At 46.7% G+C, this 20977-nt stretch overlaps 1 protein-coding gene across 14 annotated transcripts in view; it reads right to left on the minus strand.

Annotated features, from left to right (window-relative positions):
• The window catches only part of EBF1 (EBF transcription factor 1), a 287079-nt gene that overhangs the window by 252547 nt on the left and 13555 nt on the right, over positions 1-20977 (minus strand). For all 14 annotated transcript variants that reach the window (XM_063349004.1, XM_063349009.1, XM_063349003.1 and 11 more), the window contains 2 exons: positions 18152-18225; positions 11067-11135 (listed from right to left, as the gene is read on the minus strand). In XM_063349004.1, the coding sequence (XP_063205074.1) occupies positions 11067-11135; positions 18152-18225 (143 nt within the window). The remainder of the gene's footprint in view (positions 1-11066; positions 11136-18151; positions 18226-20977) is intronic.

A 20977-nucleotide genomic window follows, 5' to 3' on the forward strand; every position in this document is an offset into this window, starting at 1 on the left:
AACGCAAGTATTAACTAACAGCGTGTTATTCTTTTTAGTGCGGATGGCTGCAAATGTCAACAAGGCTGACTGTTACGTACAAACTCCAAGAATTAATCAGGGAAAATAGGTGTCTCAATTACAATTATAATACTGCAAACTCAAATTTATTAATGCCCAGCCGACTTTGAAGGCATTTATTAGAAAAACTCCGATGACTTTGAAAGTATTAATGCACTAATGACGCATTAGGGCATGATGTATTAATGTTCTTGTAATTCCTGACAAATTAAGTTACCATTGTCACAGCGGGGCAATCCTTCAGAAAAAAAGAAAAGTTCCTCTCTCCTGCCACGCGATGTACGACAGACGGCAATTCGTGTACACGTAATGGGGTTTAGCGAGAAGCCTTCCTCCCACACCACAGTACAGCTTATTCCGTTTTTCAGAATGCCAGAGCTATTATGGAGCTTACTAGGCTTTAAAAAATAAAATAAAATAAAGAAGGTAGATGTAGCCTAGGGACTGTCTTGCCTGACCAGCTCTTTTTTAGGGTAGAGACTCTCACCACACCGCTCTACGCCCCTCGTTCCGCAGCGCTCAAAGCCCAACAGCCCAACGGAGCCCAGAGACCGCTGGAGCCCAGTAACATCAGACCATGGTGCCAACGGGAAACAAAAACCCAGAGATAAGAAAAAAAACAAGTTTTACAGAGCTGCTTTTAGCACATAAACCCCAGCCTAAGGAAGAAGTTCTGCCCTAGACCCCAGAAGAGCCCAGGATTACGCTCCTGTATAGCGCAGTGGGGCTCCCTCGTTTTTCTTTATAAAGGGCCAAATCCTGATCCTAGCTGCGCGGGCAGCTATCACAAAGCATCTGCAGGTCCTTTCCTTCTCCTGCCCGCATAACCCCCAGCAAGACGTGCCCTGGGGCGTGCTCCCATCCGCAGCTCCATCCCGGCTCCTGTGGGGCTGCGCGAGCCCCGCGGAGGCACAGGAGACGACTGGAGGAGATGCCGCCATCAGATCTTAATAGCTCTGAGTGTGGCTAATTTTCTTCTTCTTTTAGAGCAAAGAACTTAATAACGAATAAAGAATACGTTTCTCCCCTCCTTGTGTCATCCTTCTACAAAATCTGAACTAGGTAAAGTGGTTTTTAACATCCACTTATCAAAGTGACTTAACATCTGGGAAGTCAGCCAATGGTTACGTAGTGATGCAGGTGCCAAAAAATCCAACTGAAAGATGGTATTCAGGGAGATTCAGGGAGATTGCGGAGAAGACCTGACTCAACTGGGTGGAAGCGGACGGTTATCCTGGTCAGGAAAGCCTGAGAGTCTCCCTACAAAATCACGGAGAAGACGAAGGAAAACGATTATGTTTTAAACAGCTTCCTTTTAACCTGTTGTAAGTGCTGGATGTACCCTGTATTTTCCAAAGGCAAATTTTGGAGATGAACATTTCTGCAAAGTCCAAAAGAAGAGGAACAGAAAATGGTTTTCTGTCTCTGGCCGTCATCGAGACAACACTAACAAGAGGAAGATCCTTTTTTTTTATTGCTAGACACTCACAGTGGGATATCAATTCTTCCTAACGTTTACTTTATATAAAATTTATTCTTTCCAGGGTCACAATCATGTCACTTGGGGGTGTCTCTTTTTTTTTTTTTTTTTAAAATTAATCTTTGAAAAAATTGCCTAAACATTCGGCTAATTGACTGATATGATTAGCTGAAACAGTTTGCAACTGATTAGAAAGTCAAGGTGAGAGGCGAGCTGAGAAAACCCGAGTGTACCGCAGGCCTTTAGCACCCTGGCACTATGGCATCGTAGCATCGCCTTTTTTTTTTTAACCCTTTTTTTTTTTTTTTTCATCTCTTTCTAGCCCGGCGTGGCACTGGAAGAGTTAAAGAAAACAATAAAAGAACAACTGAGTGTACAGGGTAGGATTTACTGGCATTTACTTTTAATCTATGGTCCTTTGCTCTGTGGCTTATCAGCCCTATGTCAGCCCTTTTTCCTCCTTTATATTTCATGAGGGGACCCACATGCTGGTACTGAGAGACAGAGCCCAAGTGTCTGTAAGCTTTTTGTCAGGTAAAAAGAGAAGAAAAAGGAAAGGAACAAGAGGAAAAGCAAAGCTAAGAGGCATCTATTAGATGTCACTAGGCTTTTGTATTCATGTCAATGATTCAGGATTAGAGTATTTGAAATAATCTTATTGAGAGAACTCAAAAGCCCCACAGAGGGAAAGCCTGCTCGGTAGCATATGGCAGAGCAGCGGACAATATCTTATTAAGGATGTGTTAGCTAACACCATTACTTTTTATATTACATTACCGAACTATTGTGCCTCAGCCGGTTAGCGAGATGGCATAGTTGTGGAATGCCATTTTGGACGTTACCGCGTTGTTACAAAACCGGGGAGATTTGGCCGGGCGTGCAGGCCGGCCCGGCGGGGGGGTGGGGGGTGATGCTGCTCCCTCGCACCCCCCCCGCACCGCGGGGAAGGGCAACCCGCGCCTTCCCGGCAAAGGGGACCACGGTGTCCCCAAGCCTAGCGGTGCCACTGCGCTCTCACCGTGCGTGACGCCATCCAGCGCCCACCCACCCTTCCCCGACCCGCTCCCACCCCCCCAAATTCGGGTCCCTGCCTTTCAGGTCTGGCCGGCTCACCGCTGCAGGGGGAAAAAAAAAAAACGGGGGTATAGAGAGCAGCTTCTGCTCTATCTATCTCCCACAAAAAAATCCCAAACTATTGCCAAACTCAACTTCTTGTCAGATGAAGGGAATTTAATTTTGCTATAGTGAATGCTGGTAGTCTAAAAATCTTTCTGTGCTCTTGGACAAAAGCTTGTAATTGGAGAAATGGCTCTTTTTAAAGTTATCTTCATCTGCCTACACCTTTCGAGGCAGCAAGAAACCAAAGACAAAACCGTACTGTTCGTAGCATTTCAATGATCGCAGTGAAAGGCTCTATATCTGGGTCACCTTACTACTGTCCGGTATATAATTTCAGTGACTTGAAATAAAGCCTTTTAATAACTAATTTCATATAATTCGCTTCTTAACAGCACCAGAAAAGTTGTTTTCCCGTTTCCTATTTCCAAACACTATTTTTAAAAAGTGGGTAGAAAATTATTCGTTACGCTTTAAAAAAAAAAAAACTTCTAAAATACTGTCCTTAGCAAAAAAAGTAAACACTCATTTGATACAGTAATATATTCTGATCACAAACTACCTATGCAAAGCTGCTAATGTGACACACTGGGAACCTTGTATGGCTTTTCTGTACTTTTCCAGAACTGTTACAGAAAAAAACCCCACACATGATGCTACAGGGAAAGAGAAGAATTCCTACCAGCATTTACCACCACCGCTACCACAGAGACTTGCTGCTCTCTGAGGACAACGTTAAATCCATTTCTAGAAAGTTATCTCAGTCGTGATTTACACAGAAACCTACAATTGTTTCTTGCTCTCTTTTAACTTTATTAGTTAGACGCTGTATTAAAATTATGTACCTCCAGCAGGCAGAAGTGAATTTGAATTTAGCATAGTTATTTTTGTAGATGTGGCCAATTACTTATAAGAATACATTTCGGTGGCTACAACATGCCAACATTTATGACTACTCACAGAAGAAAACGACTCATACGCCTCAGCTTCTGCGGAATAAGGCTTGGGTTACGTTTTTACACAATAAACGCTGGGATAGAGCCGAGATGCATTTTTCATGTTCAGAACAATTTTATCTAATCTGCATTAAAACTGAGGATGATCTTTGCAAATACATTTTCCTATTGCTCTTATTCATGTGTGCATTCCTACTGTGACAGCAAATCGGGAAATAAATCAGGTGTTAAGATGGGACAGGAAATTTATCCACACCAGAAACTGTGTGCACATATATATATATATATGCATATGAGAAAAAGCCAGTATTTTTTCCCCAAAAACAATCCCCACTCTTGAGGAAGAGAAGAACTGGCACTGAGCTGCGTGGAGCCGGGGAGCCCGCGGCGCTGAGCACATCCTCCCTGCTGCAGGACAGGCTTTGAAGCAGGAGTTCGTATTAAGAAATCGATAGGTACAAACAGCACTTTTGAAGTTTGGTGGCCAGAAACAAAGGGACAGATCACCCTGCCAGGCCCTGGGCTCCTCCTGGGACCAGCCCGGTGCACTTGGGGCTTTCCTGGTGCTGCAGGAGGTCACCGCACAGAGGCAGCCGAACTTTTTAAAGCACCTCTAACCTCGGATGCCCAAATCCTGCCGTCTGAGGGGAGCGGCAGGACAGTCCACGAGGTGTCACTTAGACCTCGGGGCGCTCCTCTGCACAAGGAGACCCATAGGGTCTTCAGGATGGACGTCGAGGAGTTAGACAAGCCAGTGCAGGCTTCTAAAATTGTTAACCCTGGCTGACCAAGACCGAGATTTTCAGAAAGAGCCCAAGGGACTTACCGACCCGCCGGCAGCCGCGGCTCTGAAAGCAGTAGGTGCAGAGCTGCTCGCCCCAGGCTCACCCTCCACCCAAGGCAGAGCAGACCTGTATGGACACGGACACACTGGCCTCGGGGTCTCGGGGCGGCGGGTCCAGCACATCCCGTGTGTGCACTCGAGGCACTTTTCTGGACTGACAGCACAGCTGGCCAAGCCCCAGAGGGCTGTAGGTGAGCACTAAAGATGGTGGTCAAACGCCCAAGGCAATACAGTAGACTGGTCTTCAGTTTCCCTCATCCTTAGGACATTCAGCGCAAGCCTAAATTTTTTAATCTCCACAGAAAAACCTCAATCTCAATCTTTAAACTGCACGAGGAGAAGCTCTTCTCCTCAGGAATGGGATCATCTACCTACCTAGAGAATAAACAGCGTCTAGGCACAACGAGCCTTCTTTGCGATAGGAGCCTCTGTGGTATCACCGTGATATTAAATAGTAATAATCAGGCATAAGATCACGGCGAAATAAAGCCCAAAACACTAGCTGCAGATTCAAAAGGCATCACTGAGAGAAGCAAGTAACTATTAGAGTAGTGTGAAATGTTTGCAGTGAAACCCAAAACCACATAAAACTTGCCTGGTTTGGGGTTTTATAACAAACTGAAAACTCGGAACAGGTTTGCTGAGAAAATCACAAACCTCCTGAGTGAAGCTGAGACCAAATTAAGGTTTTGCATAATAGTTTTGAGATTATACAAAAATTCTTATACTTGGGGTGGAGGGGAGAGGAATCAAGCAAACAATAAGCGGGAGCTGGTTTGACCCTGACCAAGTTCACTCAACCCCAAGAGCGAAATAAATGAATTTTGAAGCAGCAGCGATATGTGCCAACCCCAACAGGCTGAAACCAAGAGATTTTTGTAAGAACTACGGCAAAGTTACCCCCAGCTCTGGTGATTTCTTCACCAGAAGGAAAACTGGCAACGCATACTTTAGGAGCGCTGGCAGAGAGACCAGCATGTCTGACACTCTGTGTGAGAAGCATCTACTGATCAGAGTCTCCCATTTATCTCACAAAGGCTCAAAATGCCTTTGGTTGCCTAAGTCATGTGGGAAATGTTTGGGGTAATGCTTCTCAGATGCATCAATCACAACCAAATCCTTAAGGATGTGTTTCTTCAGTCCCTCCCCTCCCAGAAACCTACGGGTTCACAGGCTCCGGGAGCTGGCGTGAAATGCTCAAGGCCAACTTCTGCCCGTCTGAGCACCCTGCGCAGAGGCCTGAGGTTTAGGCAGCACAGCCTTAAAAGACAGCCTGGGAGACATCTCCGCGCGGTGCTGGGGGTAGTCCTGCGTCACGCAGCTTCTGCTCCCCAGGCTCCCTCCCTGATGGATCAATAACTCCCGTCTGGCTCTGGAAGTGGCACAGCAATGAGGTGGGCGCCTTCCAGTAGGAGACTCAAGAGAACGGCCAAATATTCAGCCCCAGGAGCATTTCTCACCCATGTCTTGACATCTATCAGAGAGAGCCAAGAACCCAGGACGGATGGGACCCGCAGCCTCCTGCAGCCCCGTCCCCGGCGTGGGCAAGGGGGGAGCAGGACACCTTCCCCTGACCCCACATAGCCAGGTTCAGGTACCGCATATGGCCGGGGGGACCAAGAACTGGGACTCCTACAAAGGGACCTGGCATCTTCCGCCACTTCCATGATGCCAGTGCCATGACGAGCCCGTGTCCCTGCAGTCTGGCCGGGGGATCGGCTGCGGCGCTGATCCCATTCCCTGCAGCGAAGCAATCCTCGGCAGCTCCCTCCCAGGCAAAACATCCGCCTCGTCCTCTCGCCGCCACCTCTCCCGAGGCTGGCCCGCTCTGCCAGCCCGCCCGCATCTCCATCACCCTCCCTCCGGGCACGGGGACCTACTGCAAAACGCACCGATCACCACATCTGCCCAAGAAGTGTATTTGTGGGGAGGATGCAGTAAGCGCGACACCGTCCTGTGTGTCATTTTTCCACGTGCCTGGTATTTAGGATGAAAAGATGATCAGACCCATAAAATACAATTCACTACGTGATGACTTGTAGAGTGGTAAAACGGAGACATTGAAAGTCATTCACGCCTCTTTTCATGTCATTGCACAGTGAAATCCTACCCACAAACATAAAATTTTTCAGGTTAAAGGCTGAAAGATTTCAAAAACATGTGCGAGTAAATTGGCTCCCTCCCTGTCCGCGGCAGCTGGGTGCACCAGGGACGGATTGCAGCGAGCCTCAGTGGAGCATCCCGTAAAGCAGGTGTCGAAAGCACACAGGCCTTTCAAGCACTGGTTGCAGGTCATGCATTAAAGTATACCTTGGTGCCATCTGATAATAACGCGTAAAAAAATATTACAGCCTCCAATCCATGAGTTCCCACCCCTGCTTCATGGCCAAGAGCTCTGGTTGTGCTGGAAATCCATAAGCCGCCTCTTCAAAGCCGGGGGGAGCCTCGTTCCTCAGAAATTGCATCTGAAGCAGCACCTGAAGAACTTCAATATGGTGCCAGACAAGGGCCAGAAGAAACGCTGCTCATCCTCATGCCGACCTGCCACCGAAGGGCACACGGCCTCGCCAGGGAGAGCTCCGGCACCAAGCCCTTAACTTACACCACAACCACAGTTTATCTGTCCAAAAGATAAAGGGCCACGAGATTTCTTAAGTAGGTCTCATCTGTATTGGTAAATCTCAGCAAAGCCGATTTCGAGTCGCTCTCATCAGCCTGCTCGTGCGCTCTGGGAAGAAGCAAAATTTGGGATGGACCAGGGATTGCCAAACGGGCTGTTTTCAGCCCTTTTCCCATGCGATGTCACACGCTGGAGGAGGAATACGGTATAGATCCTAAACGCGGAGATTTTTCTGCCGCTATATTTGGGATCGCAGCGGTTATTCCTATTTTACCAGTCAACAGGACTCCTGTTTACTGGCTGCAGCCATAAAAGGTAAAGAGGCCCTGGCAGGCACGGGTAACACCATTAGATATCGGTCCCCACACTGGTAAATTTGGTTTAAAAGTTTGGGACAGAATGCCGGGAGAGGAGAGTCTTTCCTGAACGGAGGAATAATACAAAGCCCCACTTTCTCCCCTATGTGACTTTTGTCATTATCATCTTTTCTGATTCTTACAAAGCAAACCTAATTAGGAAGCTCTCTCATTAGTCTTCCAGAAAAATTAGCACAGCTTATGCTAATTACTCCTGTAAAATTTAATAAACTCGTTGAAATGGGAATAGTCTAATGAGGTTTTATTTATTGAACTAAGATAACTGTAAGGAAAAAGGTTAGGACACCAGGATATCCAGAGTGGTAATAAAACTACAATTTATTCAATTTCTTCACAGGAATTTTATTGCGAACCTTTTAAATTCAAATATGAGTTACAATTTGAAAGTTAAATCAATCTAGAATTTAATTTAATAACAGGAAGCGCTCTGTGTTTTCTTTAAGTGTGATTACAATGCAGCCCTGCCACTGCACTTGGGGGAGGAATCGTGCGTTTGTGTTGTGACAATAATACCCCTTTTAGGATGAGTTCCTGTTCATCAGATCTTCATCTCAACACATGTAACGGGGTTAGCAATAAAATACCCAGGCTATGCTAAGAAGATGATTCAGACACACACAAGTTTCCAAGAAACTCCCTTGCAATGACTGCTCTGTAAGCATAATAGATTTATTTTGTTCTCCAGAGAAAATTTAGATCGCTCTACGAGTATAAATTTCTTTAGGTCCCTTTCACTGCTAGATCTGCTGCTACTGTAATAGAGCAAAGCATAAAGCAATTTTATAAAGGATAAAGTCATATCCTGTTTCAAAGACAACTATAGACTTTTATTTTTTTAAAATCCCACATTTTGATTAAATAAAAATACACGATTTACTTTTCGGATATATCTAGGGTCTGACAAAGAACACAACACACGTAACTTTGAAGTTGCCAAAGAGCCTCTTCGCCAAGTTCACTAAACCACCGCAAAGACAGGGCTCGCTCTACCCCGAGTTCCTCTAGCCTCATCAAAGAGAATTAATCAATCCAAAATAGCATTCCAGCATGGAAGGGGAGGATAGCATTTCCATGTAAGTACATATGTCGAAAATCCCGTGGATAGATTCTACGTTAAATTCTATGTTAGGTCAGGGTCTGTGGATCCGTAGGATTTGATGCAAGAGTTAGATTAAATCCATAGGCAAGACTTTATCAGAGCGCGAGGCATGTGGGAGTGCTTTAGCCCAAATGGTAAATGCATTCTGTGAGCTCACATGCAAATGAAAATAGCTAAATATGGTTTTGCGTATCAATTGACATAATAGTTAAAAATTGTGTGCATGGAGAAGTGACAATGGAGTACAACTAAACACATGTTCTGGCTTGTGCAGGCATTTTAGCGTTAGAACAATTTTAAAGGACTCGTTCTAAGGTAGAAAAAGGCTCCATATAGATCACTTCATCCTTTCCAAACCAAAAGGGGGAAAAAAAAATGAATAGGATAAATGTCACAAGAAACATCACTAAAGCCACTAACTGTATAAAGCACGTACTTATTTGGCCTAAATTGTTTGAACTAGCCCCGGCCAAGAAAAGGTTTTAAGTACCCTACTGGGACAGATGCGAAGCGGCAACAATAGAAGCCACACTAATGCAATCCAGGTAACACAATCCTGTTTCAAAAACACGGGGAGGGCTAATTACAGTACTGCTGAGTCAAATTTCTTATACCATTGCAACCCACAGGAACAGGTCAAAATCAAATGTTATTCAAACCACAGTCATATCAACCTCCTGTATCAAAGTCACAATTTAAAACCAAGTGAAGAACTTAAAAGCTTAACCCATTCACAAGCCAAACGTGATTCAGCGCAGGTGGTGAGGTAGCGTTCGTATTACCATCTTTAAATTATGGTTTGCTTGCATTTTAAAAAATAATCTTCAGAACTGTACCTTTTTGCATCAATTTAGGTAAACACTGATAAACTGATCACTGCTAGGAAGCTAAATCTCAGTTGTTTTTTTTTCACGTAACTGTTTTCCTCATTTTGCAGGATGCATGTAACAGACAGCTTCTCTGGCTTTCATAATTTAAAATTATTCGCAACTAGCAGTTTTGCATACTAGATAGTTAAACAAAATATTTCCGTAAACCTGCCATTAGCTTCTTAACATCTCACTTTCCAGTACAATGAAAAATTCATGTGAATTTTGTAGCTTTCATGTCGCTCAAAATGCCACTCTGACACCATGTTTATAGTGTTCAACTCTGCAGCATGCTTATAAAACACATCCCGGCACAGATTTCACTGTGGGGTGTTTCTCCCCCCCGCCCTCCACTTTCCCTGGTACTACCTCACGCTCACAAGAAGATGAAAATATGCCTAGTTAAAATAGATGGAGATATCTTCTGAGACTTGAACCTTCTCAGGACTACTCACGATAGCTAATCAAAACATCTGCTGTACGCTGCCAATATACGCACTTTCTTACCAAAACGAAACAAGGACTGTAAATCGGAGGGTCGGGATGAGCACAGTGCCCGGCAGGGCTCTGCCGTATCCCTGGACCACCCTCTGCGTGAGGTACCCAACACATCTTCACCTTCTTTCATAAAAACGGGCGCGCTGGCACGGGAGGCACTTTCAACTTAATATAGCAAACACTAACCCAGAGAATGACGCGAGGAGAAGCACCGCTCAATGCCCTCCCCCCTCTGCGTACAGGTAGTTTCCCTTTGGAGACCCTCCGTTCCCAGGTGAGTGGAGGGGCATTGATTTCCCCAGCTGATGACAGACACCTTCAGTACCTGACGGCCATTGAACTCTCCCAGAGCAACGCTGCGTAATAACCTGGTCATCACACATGGCTTTGCACCGCGAGTTTGGACAATTAAAATGTAAAAATTACTATTAGGCTACTATTTTGCATAATTTGCAAGCACAGAAACTACACGTGGCACGGAACAACTGAAATAGATGTATTATGCTACAGTGATTTACCCAGGGACGTCAGATTAGCAATATGGATCTGTTTAAAAACACAATAATTAAGACAGGCAAAAATGAATTAATCAACTGACAATACAGTCAAAATAGTATTCCAACCAAAGAAAATAAGAGGAGGGAAAAAGCCCTTACTTTGCAGATCTATGTTTTTAAACTGGTTTTATGCATAAATAAAAACCTTAAAATGTAGATGGATTGCATCCAACAGAACTACTGTAGCTAAAAGTGATAATGATTCAAGCATTTTTCAAATAAAAGTTAAATATTTATAAGCGCCCAACCACATTTCATAAATCACAAACTATTATTATTTTATTCCTGAAGCTTCCCTGGCACAGCGTGTGAATTGAGCCACAGAAAGTCAGAAAGAAAAATCTCCTCTTTCTGCACATGAATCAGTTACACGAAGCGGAGCCCTCCGAAGAGCAGGTCGCTCCGTTATCCTCCATATGGCCCTTCCACGGCAATCGCGATTGCAAAGCACAACTAATTCGGTATCAAAAACAAAATTTCATCCGTATATACTCCTAATTCTTCCCCATTAGCAACACAGGGCAGGTGTTTCATTATAATGAGGAGAAGAGGGGAAAAAAAAAATGGAAGGAAACAATAGCAGTCCTTACCTGTCAATTATCACTGGATCTGATGGAGTCTCATTTCTGTTGCCACAGCTTTTCTTGTCACAACAGCGGCTACAGAGCAAAAGTGAAAGGATTTAGTGCGACCATTACACTGTAAAATCATCATTACGAACACGGTAGGTTCAAATTGCCGGCTAGAGTTACCGCTCGGTCCCTGCCTGGAAATCAGTCAAATGTAGTGGGTCACATATGGGTTAATTACTGTGTTTAACTTTTTGCACAGCTGGTTAGCAACGGAAAATATAAAAAGAGAGGGGGTTTGCCCCTTTCACAAATAATAATTCAAGGATCACCCGAAACAGGGAGACCTGCCTTTTCCATAGGCTTTAACAGTTGTCCCGAATATGCCCACACAAAATAAGGCAGCTTTTCCTCCACTGAGCACTTTTTGGATTTGCTCAACGCTTATGTTACACCTCCACACGCTATTCCAGCTTCTACGCAGAGCCGGATTCTCAGCTACCGGGAAGCCTCCCTCCGACACCTGAAAGCACGATTATTCTCCCTCTAAGAATAACGTTGTTAACGGGGGGAGCCCAAAGGCAAGCACCATCAGCTGTGGCTCCTAATGCCGGAGCTTGCCTCTCGCCCCCAAGTTTTCTGAGCACGTTAATGATTGCTAATGCCACGGAGAGCAGAGCCCCACGGAGAGCGGAGCCCCGGCGGCTGGTGCCCTGCGTCAGGTCAGATACAAAGCAGGCGGGTGAAACATAAGCTCCGTCTCCCAAAGCACTGCTCCATCGCTGACCTCCGGGGCTGGGATTCTTTTGAACTAAGGTGGCTCATTGTTTCCTAAGAGAAGTTAAATTGTTGTTTGTGATGATTCCTTGTCAGGGGTTGTTGTCCATTAGGAGCCATAAATATATTGCAGGTGAGCTCGCAGGCTACACACAGGTCTCCGCTCCGGGTGGGAACCCCTCCTGGTGCCCGTAGAGCTGCACTGAGCGACGGGGGGGCTGCCCCCAGGAGCCCTGCTCTGCCCCACGGCCCCTCTAAGCCCACAAGACCGAGTCACGGCTATGCAGGTGAGCAAAGGCTTTCACGCACCCTGGGGGAGGAAACACCCATGGAGCAAGGAGAGCTCCTGTTTGGTGACATCCCTTAACAGAAAATCCCCCACTGAGGTCAAGGCTCCAAGCAACAAAAATAAAAAATGTCAAGAAGCTCCCGGTCTCCCCAAGCCCTCCTGGGTCCCCAGGGACCGGCTGGATGACGCCTGGGCAGCTCCTGCGGGGTGAGGGATGCAGGGAGCGTGGGGACGGGGAGCGGGGACCCCATCCTCTGGTGGCACCAAGCGAGGACCTCGTTCGCTCTCCCTGGCCAGACCTGAGCGCGTCTCTGCCTTCAATAAACTTTCGGATAAACCTCAACCACAGTGTTTGGAAGCCACCAAGCTTGTTCCAAATGGCATCGGGGGGACCTGCGCATTGCCCTTATTTCAGCAGCCGGCTTTGGGCGGCTCGGCAGGAACGAGCGCTGCTCGCACTCCCGCTCAGACGAACTATTTTCTTTTCCCCAGAAGGTGGAAGAACATCAGGGCAGGAAGAAGCCCTCAGAAGTGCCACGCTATATAAATAGCCCTGTTGGGAGTGTGACAAAGGTTCTCTTGTGTTGCCGAACAATAGAGCGAATAATATACAGTTACCCTCCAAGATTAGCAATAAAGCAACTAACCACACTAAAGATAACAAAAAAAAGGGGGCCTCTTACAAAAACAGCCTGTTTAAACATGGTTTAAAAAAAAAATAATAATAATTTTTTTTTCAAAGAGGGGAAAATACATAATTCTTTTCACCGCAAAAAGCTTCAAGGCAACTATTCAGGGCTGAAACTTTTCACAGTTAACACATGTGCGGTATCTTCATTTCGGTGGAAGTTACATTGTTTGGGATTGCCAAAAAAAACTGCTTAATTTTACAGCACAATACCACAATTGATCCACCAGAAAATGCAAGAGCCTTGGCACCCAGAAAGTATTAAAATTTAGGAAGGAATAAAATATGCTGTAGGTAAATAGTCATGTGGACGTTCGGGGGGCTTTTTTGCCTATAAAAGGACTTGCCATTGGAGCGCAGCTAGAATGTGTGGGGTGAGAAAATTTACCCACAAACAAGGCAATAAAAACTGCTAATCATTTTTAAATGATTAAAATGTAATTAGAAACAGAGTTGGCACAAGTTAAGACAATGCAGTTCTTGTGACTGAAGCAAATCAGGGCTAGTCCTGACATTCTCACAGCAGACTGGAGGGACAGAAATTGCCACACTTACTCAGGCGAGCAAAGGTTCCCAGGCTCCCAGCCCGAGACGGGCAGATGCCACCATCCACGCACCACCAGGCTCGGTGGTTGCCACCTTCCCGGGGCGCTAGCCCAGTGGGAGAGGTGGCCGCGGGGGCCCGGAGTTGGGGACGCCTCGGTCTCGCCTCCCGCCGCGAGCGGGATGGAGACAGGCCCTGGCCGACGGGGACAAGCCGGCTTCCAGAGACCGGGAAACACCACGTCGCTCATCGGGTGGCCCCCTCGTTTGGGTAGGGCTTCCCCAGGAGCGCACCCCAGCAATCCCAAGTAACAGTAGGAGACCTCACTCCTTCCACCGCGGTTTGGGGGTGACGTGGAAGAGGTGCACAGCCGGCACATCCCGCCGTCTGGAGGCTCTGAGGCATGAAAGGAAGCCCCAAATGTTCTTTCATGTTCTAGATAATTATGTTTCCCAACCTTAGCTTGCTTTTTGCATTTTTTCCCTCAACAGCAGAATCCAAGGCTTCGTCTACCCTAGTTTTTCTACGCAGAGAATTAAAACACCACCTCTGAGTTTGAGACGAGGTTGCGTGGCAGGAGAAGTGCTTTTAACTCAACTTGCCTCGAAAGCTTTGGCTTTTAGTGCCTACTTAACACTTGGAAAAAAGTTCCTAAATATTCAGCGCCCTTTCTCCTTTCCCTGAAGGAATTCTAAAAAAATTCCTAGGAGCTTCTCCAAGTCACCCAGAAACCCTCCAGCTCCCAGCCAGGCTCTGTGAAAGCGCAGGGAGAGGCGCTGAGTGCCGGCTCCTTGCAGCCAGGAGGACAAGGACTTGTCCTCACCGTCCTTCCATGATGCCCGTTCCCAAGCGGGGCAGGGAGCCACAGCTCAGGCACAACATCGTGCTGGCCCGCAGCAAAAGCCTGCAAAAATTGCTTCGTCTGGGGACTCGTTTGTTTTTAAAACAAGTAGTCCTTGATAGCAATGAAGTTCAATGAAGTCTCTTGCCGTCACAACCCCCTCCAGCTCCCGCACCCCATCTCTGCCTGCCCCAGGCTTCCCCCACTGCTGCTGCCATCCTCGCCATCCCCAGGGCTCGTGCCCAAGCCCCACACACCATCCCCATCCCGCCCCTTCGCAGGCCTCCCCGTCCCCTGGCCACCACCACTCCCAGCTTTTGTTGCTGCCTTTGTCCTCGCCCCAGCCCTCTGGGGACCTGCTGCCCTCCTGCCATCTTGCTCCGTATCTTCCTCCTCCTCTTCCCTGCGCTGGAGCATCTCTACCCCGCGCTGCCCGGGCACCTCACCCCGACGTCTGGCACCCCCAAATCCCCCGGTCCCCAGCCCGGCGCGGCGGCCGGGAGCATCGCTCGCGCTCGGAGCCCTGCTTTGTGTATCTGCGCGCTCGGGCTTTCTGCGGGGACAATGAACAATGAGAAATTACGGGGCGATGGCACGTGGCCAGCGCAAATGCGACTTTCCGATCATTTAGCTGCCAGGCTCTAACAAGTCGTTAGCGAGTCCGTGTGGGAGGTTTCGCAGGAGCTCCCAGCGAGGTGGGTTTCATCCCGCAGACGATGCCGTCGGGACAACCCCTGCCCCAAACAGGCTCCTCGCCCCGAAGCGCGGAGGTACGGGAGCTTCTTGCCAAAACAGCTGTAAGATTTTATTTTACCCAGACAAAAACCCCCATATTTTACTCCAACCTCATTCTCAGAAATCACTGAACCATTTTAGCTGAAACTTTCCAAAGAAAGTCAGCCTGAGGCTGACACCCTGCAAAGGACATTTCAGCCAGAACAGTTTAAGTTTGGCAAAGCTGTAAGCCACTGAAGGTTTCATAATGGAAATTGTTGAGGCAATATTAACTATAGATGTCCCTCCCCATGCTGCCTACAATACTAATAAATTCCACTGAGGCTGTGAATTCTCCCCAGCTATTAACATTTTCGCCAACAGTGTAGATTTTTTATGTTTGACAAAACACAATGAAATCCTTTGAAATAAACAGCCACCTGAAGCAAACCTCAGCCCCACTTCCCTACCGCCACCAGGACTCTCCTATACATTTGAATTCTTTGTCTTATCCGTGCCATAGTTGTAGTGTACTATAAATATCCAGCTTTGTCACATAAATGCAAAGTTTTATTGTGCAGTTAGCCTTGATAGAAAGCACTGCTGAAAGTTGTTTAGAAATTAAATATCTAAAACAAGCTATTTTAAAATACAGAGCCCTCACTATTTCATGTCTGAAATGAAGAAATTTCATCTTAGGGAGAGCAAGCTGTCTTTCACACCATATGGCTAATGGTAGTGCATAGCAATTAGCTGGGCTGATTAATGGGGAACAGACTCTAATTTTATGCTTATAATTGAGGCTGCATTTGCACCCCTGGTGCAAATTCAGCACATCCCAACTTCCACTTACAACAGGCAAGAAATCAAGAGAAGCAGAATGGTGTGGAGAGAGATTCCCCCCCGCCCCCCCCAGACCCCTAAAGAGCATCAGATTTGCAATTTAAAAGAGTGTTAGCGGCACAATAGATGACAGATTTGTGCAATAGGGTCAAGCGGCCTGGTAAACAAACAGCACCCTCTTACACATGTATAGGCAGAAAAGGAAACGGGTAATATCTAATATGAGCTGTAAGAAATTTGAATACGTCTCCCCCACCCCATCAGGCACACAATATTTGCCTACTATGGTCAGACTAATATTTTTTGTTGCTGCCCCTCCACCTCACGGTTATGAAACACAAAGCAAAGACTAGCAGTAAACAAATGGAAGGAGAAGAATGAAGCTCCCAATCCGGTGAATTTTAAGAACAAAGAAAGTGTAAAGTGCTTTCATAAAGGGAAAGACTGCACATCTTTCCACCTTCCCCAAACGGAAATAATTTTGTCTCAGTCAAAGTATATGGAAGGGCCGTAAATCTTTAATGCAGGTACTTGGTCTTCTGGTTAAAACTCAGTCCTCTATATAAAGTTTTAATTTACTTCTTACTCTTTATGTTTCTAAAGTATTTGTCAGAAAATTCATGCACGGAAGTAGGGGATTCTCCCTCTTGTGCCGATGGCTCGGTGAGCGGCGGGCAGATGTCATTCCCACCTCAAAACCTCGCCGTTTAGGCATCAGGAGGACACATCACCCAGGTCTGAGGGCAGATTCGGAGCCTGGCGCTGCAGGCACTTGAGCACGTGCTTAAGTTTCCTCACGTGAACAGTCCCAGTGTTTTACTGGTCTGTCACAGGAGAAAAGCAAAGCACGCACTTCAGCCTTATCAGGTCAGGGGCCTCCTTTAATATTTCCACGAATTGTTCCTAGCTAGGTATCTAGCGTGAAAGTGGTGCTAATTGGGCCAATGAATTTTAGGGCAATTACGAGTTGTCAGCGCAACTGGGTTTCCATTTGGAAAGGGAGAAGTGGCCGGGAATCCCCAACCCAGCGATGCTGCGGTTCCCAACGGCACCTCTCGGAGCCACCCGCCTGCTCTGATCCTTCCAGGGCTGTGATGGGTTGTCTTTGGTTCCCTGGAAGAAGCCAAACCTACCGAAGGGAGCAGTCTAGAAAAATACAACATGAAAACTAAAATCCCCCAGATCCCGCAAGGAAGAATTTTTGGGTGGGCTGCACGGGAGCCAGGAGAGCGGCTCCTTCTCTGCCGGCATGGCAGGGCGCTGCCCTCCAGCAGGGTTTTATCAGGGAGGAGCTGCCATGGAGGACAAAACACGCAGATCGCCAAGAATGAAGACAAAAAAAAAAAAAAAAAAGAAAAAAATCAACGAACAGAGAAGTTTCCATCTGAATATGTTGTCTAAGACTCTCCCCCACCAGGAAACCCTCATCCAAGTTTATTCCCTTAGAAGTGGGTACGCGTTTTTACCCTCAAGTTACTCCTTTTTAGTAAATGTGTTTTGTAAAAGTTACAACGCATGCAATGGCATTTTTACAGTCTTAAAACAACTGATTGTAACAATGAGCTTATGCAAGAACGCCTCGTCTTCCACTAGGGAATTATTTTCTGCCATCGAATAACATGTAACAAATGATTTTTTTCAGACATGCAAAAAACACCCACTAACTTTAATGAGGCTGCAAGGTCAAGCTCCCCTAGGTGTCGGAGGGGTCTGTGGGAAGCTGCTGCCCCCTCCGCGGTACAACGGCAGCAGAAGAGCCTTCCCCTGTTTCGATCAGCCAGAAGAAAGAAGGAAGCAGCTGCCCGTTCAAGGAAAGAAGATATTTGACTGTCCCAAATTTAAGTGTCCGACCCCAGGCAGGCAATGTTCAGCGCAGGGCAGGGCCAAATCCGCACGGGGAAGTTTAAAGAAAATGAACAAGACGACATATTGTGCGCTGATGTGCATCACCTGCTCCGCTCCGGCCAAGCAGGGACCTTGCAACTGGGACTAAAAAGGCCTCCTGACTTCAAGTCTTTGTGCACATCCAGGAAAAAAAAAAAAAAAAGCCCCAAAATTACTATTTTGTCATCTTACTGAGGAGTTTTTGTTGGGAATTGGGGACAGAGACGTTTATGGCTAGCAGCCTATAATTGACTGTTAATTTTGGTGAGGAGACCTTTTGTGGGCTACGGTGTCTAAATGAAAACCAGTTGCGTTCTGTTCAGAATAACTCTTTATAAATAATTGAAAGCCAGTGTGACGACTGAGACCTTGCTGCTAATTACACACACCAAACTGTGTTATTTTGGGATTGTTTAATGCAAGAAAGATAAATTTAAGTCCGAAAATAGCTGCAGGTTCAACCTAGATTTTGAGAGACACGTTCATCTTCTCGTCACTAATTAACTGGAAGCGGGGTATTTCTTACCTGCACATTATTTCATGCGTGAGCAGAACTCGGCACATTTCTGGGTTCTTGTCTTGGCCTTCGTATACTATCGCCTAGAAACAAAACACATTTTTAGCTGTGCATCGAGTGGAGTTTGGAGAGGATAAAAACGCGTCGCTGTAACTGAAGGCGCAGCCGGAATTGCCGAGTCTCAGGCTAAAGAGCCCACGTCCCCACCGAACCTGCTCCAAGACCTGCAGCTGGAAAACAACACGAGCCGAGTACAGCTAAATTCCCTCCTCTCCGCTGCACATCTCTCAAGCGGTGTGTAGGATGGGGTTTTTTTAGTAGTCAAGACAACCACAATTTTCTTTTCAATTCAGAATAAAATATAACCTAATAGCATTATAAGAAAAAAAAAAAGGGGGGGGGGGACCAGCAAGGCTTGGCATACTTTGGGTTCTATTCATTAAAAAAATAAGACAGAAAAGAGGGAGCTCATGTATTTTTAATTACAAAAGCTGCGCAGCCCAGGCGTTTTCCTGGTAGCTCCTGAGAAAGCGCCTGGGCCTGATTCTCCCCTTGAACCTCGTGATCCGCCGCTTTCCGGAGAGCAACTCTGGAGTTACGGGGATATAAATAAGCGAGAGGCAGGCCCTACCGGAGCAGAGGATACCAAAACAAACAGAGGCTCAACCAGCTTGAGAAATTTGACTCTGAGATAGCACGGGAAGAATCCTTTAAGTTAGAACCGTGGAAAGACGGTGTATTCGCATTTCAAGAAGAGTCTACGTTTGCGATCCTCCCACCAGCAGAACCGGCGGCGAGGGATCGGTGTTACACACAAACTAGGTTAGTGCTCGCAGGGTTTCCATCCCATCAGCACAGAGTCGTGTTTTCAAACCAGCCCCGGTCCCGGGCACCAGCCCCCCAGCAGCAAAACCAAAGTGAAGTTGCCTTTGCAACAGCATCTTGCGATAGCACGGAGGTTCCTACGTGTTTTGGGGAGCTGGGATGAATGGTCAGAGCCCCAGCCTTGGCGAGATGACCACTCCTGCTTCTGAGCATCAGCTCTACCCTTGACCTGTAGTGTGACCTTCTCAGCCTCTAAAATCATAGAATCACAGAATCTTCATGGTTGGAAATGACCTTTGAGATCATCGAGTCCAACCAACCAACCTACAATCTCTGCCACTAGATACAGACTTAAAGAGAAGAAATTGGGGAACAAACTCCACACACAAAATGACATCTGATATGGGTATCCCTAAAGCTAACGATAAAATAGATATTGAAAATAAAAGATAATACTACACTATGTGGATGATATACATTTTATGGAATGAGACCACTTTGAAGAGGAAGTGCGGAAAACTCTGAGAAAAAATAAGTTATCTTGATAGATGATGAAGTAAGATCACGTGAACTGCTTTCCCAGCCCTTACAAATAAAACCCACCAAGGGTAAGAGGCGTTGTACCTGCAAAGGGGGCACGGATCTCAGGACGCACAAATATGAAGAAGCCTGAGCTGATTTTTAACGCCATTTTAATAGTAATACGCAATATCATGCATTATAAAATTATTTAATGATTCCATAAATAGTATCAGGAACGGGGCTGTGTTATCTTTGCTACTTTTAATTTTTTCACGCGGGTTTTGCTATGTGCGTTCCTCTAAAACCTGACAGCCAGCGCAGGGTGTTTCTTTGCTGATAAGATGAAGCAGAGGCCGATGGTCTCATTGCTACTAACGGGTACAGAGCTTCGCCTGGTTCCTGCCCCCTCGTTCCCACCAGCCAGGCACAAAACCTGTGAGCCCAGCGCTTTTACAAAGGGGACAAGAAAGTGGTCACATGCAGGACAGGACACACACAAAGTCCAGGCAGCACAGACACCAGCAAACCCCCCCGACCCCAGCTGGGACCCCAGGTCCCTGCTCAGCTGCTGGCCCACCCCTCGAGGCACTTGCACATCGGTGCCCAAGAGAGCTACAGGTGGTTTGCAAGAGGCCTTGGATGATGGCAGTACGGTCATTTGCGTGTTACGTCACGAAATGGGACAAATTGAGAAGATCCTCATTTCCAGGCATTGAAGGGGAAGATGGGGAGAAGCTTCTTCCAGCCAAAACCAGGGCATCAAAGTAACCGGCTGACAACTGATGGGGTCGGTCAGCGGGGACATTGCAAGCACTCCAGAAACCCCAAATCGGGTTCCACCTGGCAGCGGGACAGGCCAGGCAAGGGGGAAGCTCACGGCACTTTTTGAACTTAATCAATAATTAAAAAATAATCTGCCCCTGAAACCACAAAGCATGAGGGGTAAAGAGCAGGTCTGCTCCCGAGGCCTCTGGTGGAGACAAACACCTCCAGACCCCATCGAGTCCACCCATCGCAGCACGACACGGGACGAATCGTGCCTGAGGGGGGACTGCGGGACTTGGCTCATTCTTCTTAAACTTTCAAATCTTAAAATAAATGTACCCGGTATGGGTTACCTTGTTGCCTGCGAAGCCAAGGAAGCGCTAGAGGTGACAAACCAGAACACAACATTTACTTTCTTTTTTTTCCCCCCTCCGCTCTCTCTTCCCCTTCTCCTCCCGCTGCTATGCTTACTTAACCTCCAGGTACCCGCTTAAATAACTCAGCTAAATAGCAATAATGAACGGGCAGAGTCAACACTGTGGTACATAATCACCTTGTCTGTTGTGTTTAGCATCAGTGATCCCTTCTTTGCCTGCATGACATTCTTCTGCCTTCCTCTACGCTAAGGATTTGCTTCTCACTTTATTTGCATTTAATCACCGGCGTTGTACCCATGTACGTTTTGTTTTCTCCCCGTTAAGCGCCGATGCTCCCGCAATGCCC

This window comes from Chroicocephalus ridibundus, chromosome 11, assembly GCF_963924245.1.
Source record: "Chroicocephalus ridibundus chromosome 11, bChrRid1.1, whole genome shotgun sequence".
NCBI classification, from domain to species: Eukaryota; Metazoa; Chordata; class Aves; order Charadriiformes; family Laridae; genus Chroicocephalus; species Chroicocephalus ridibundus.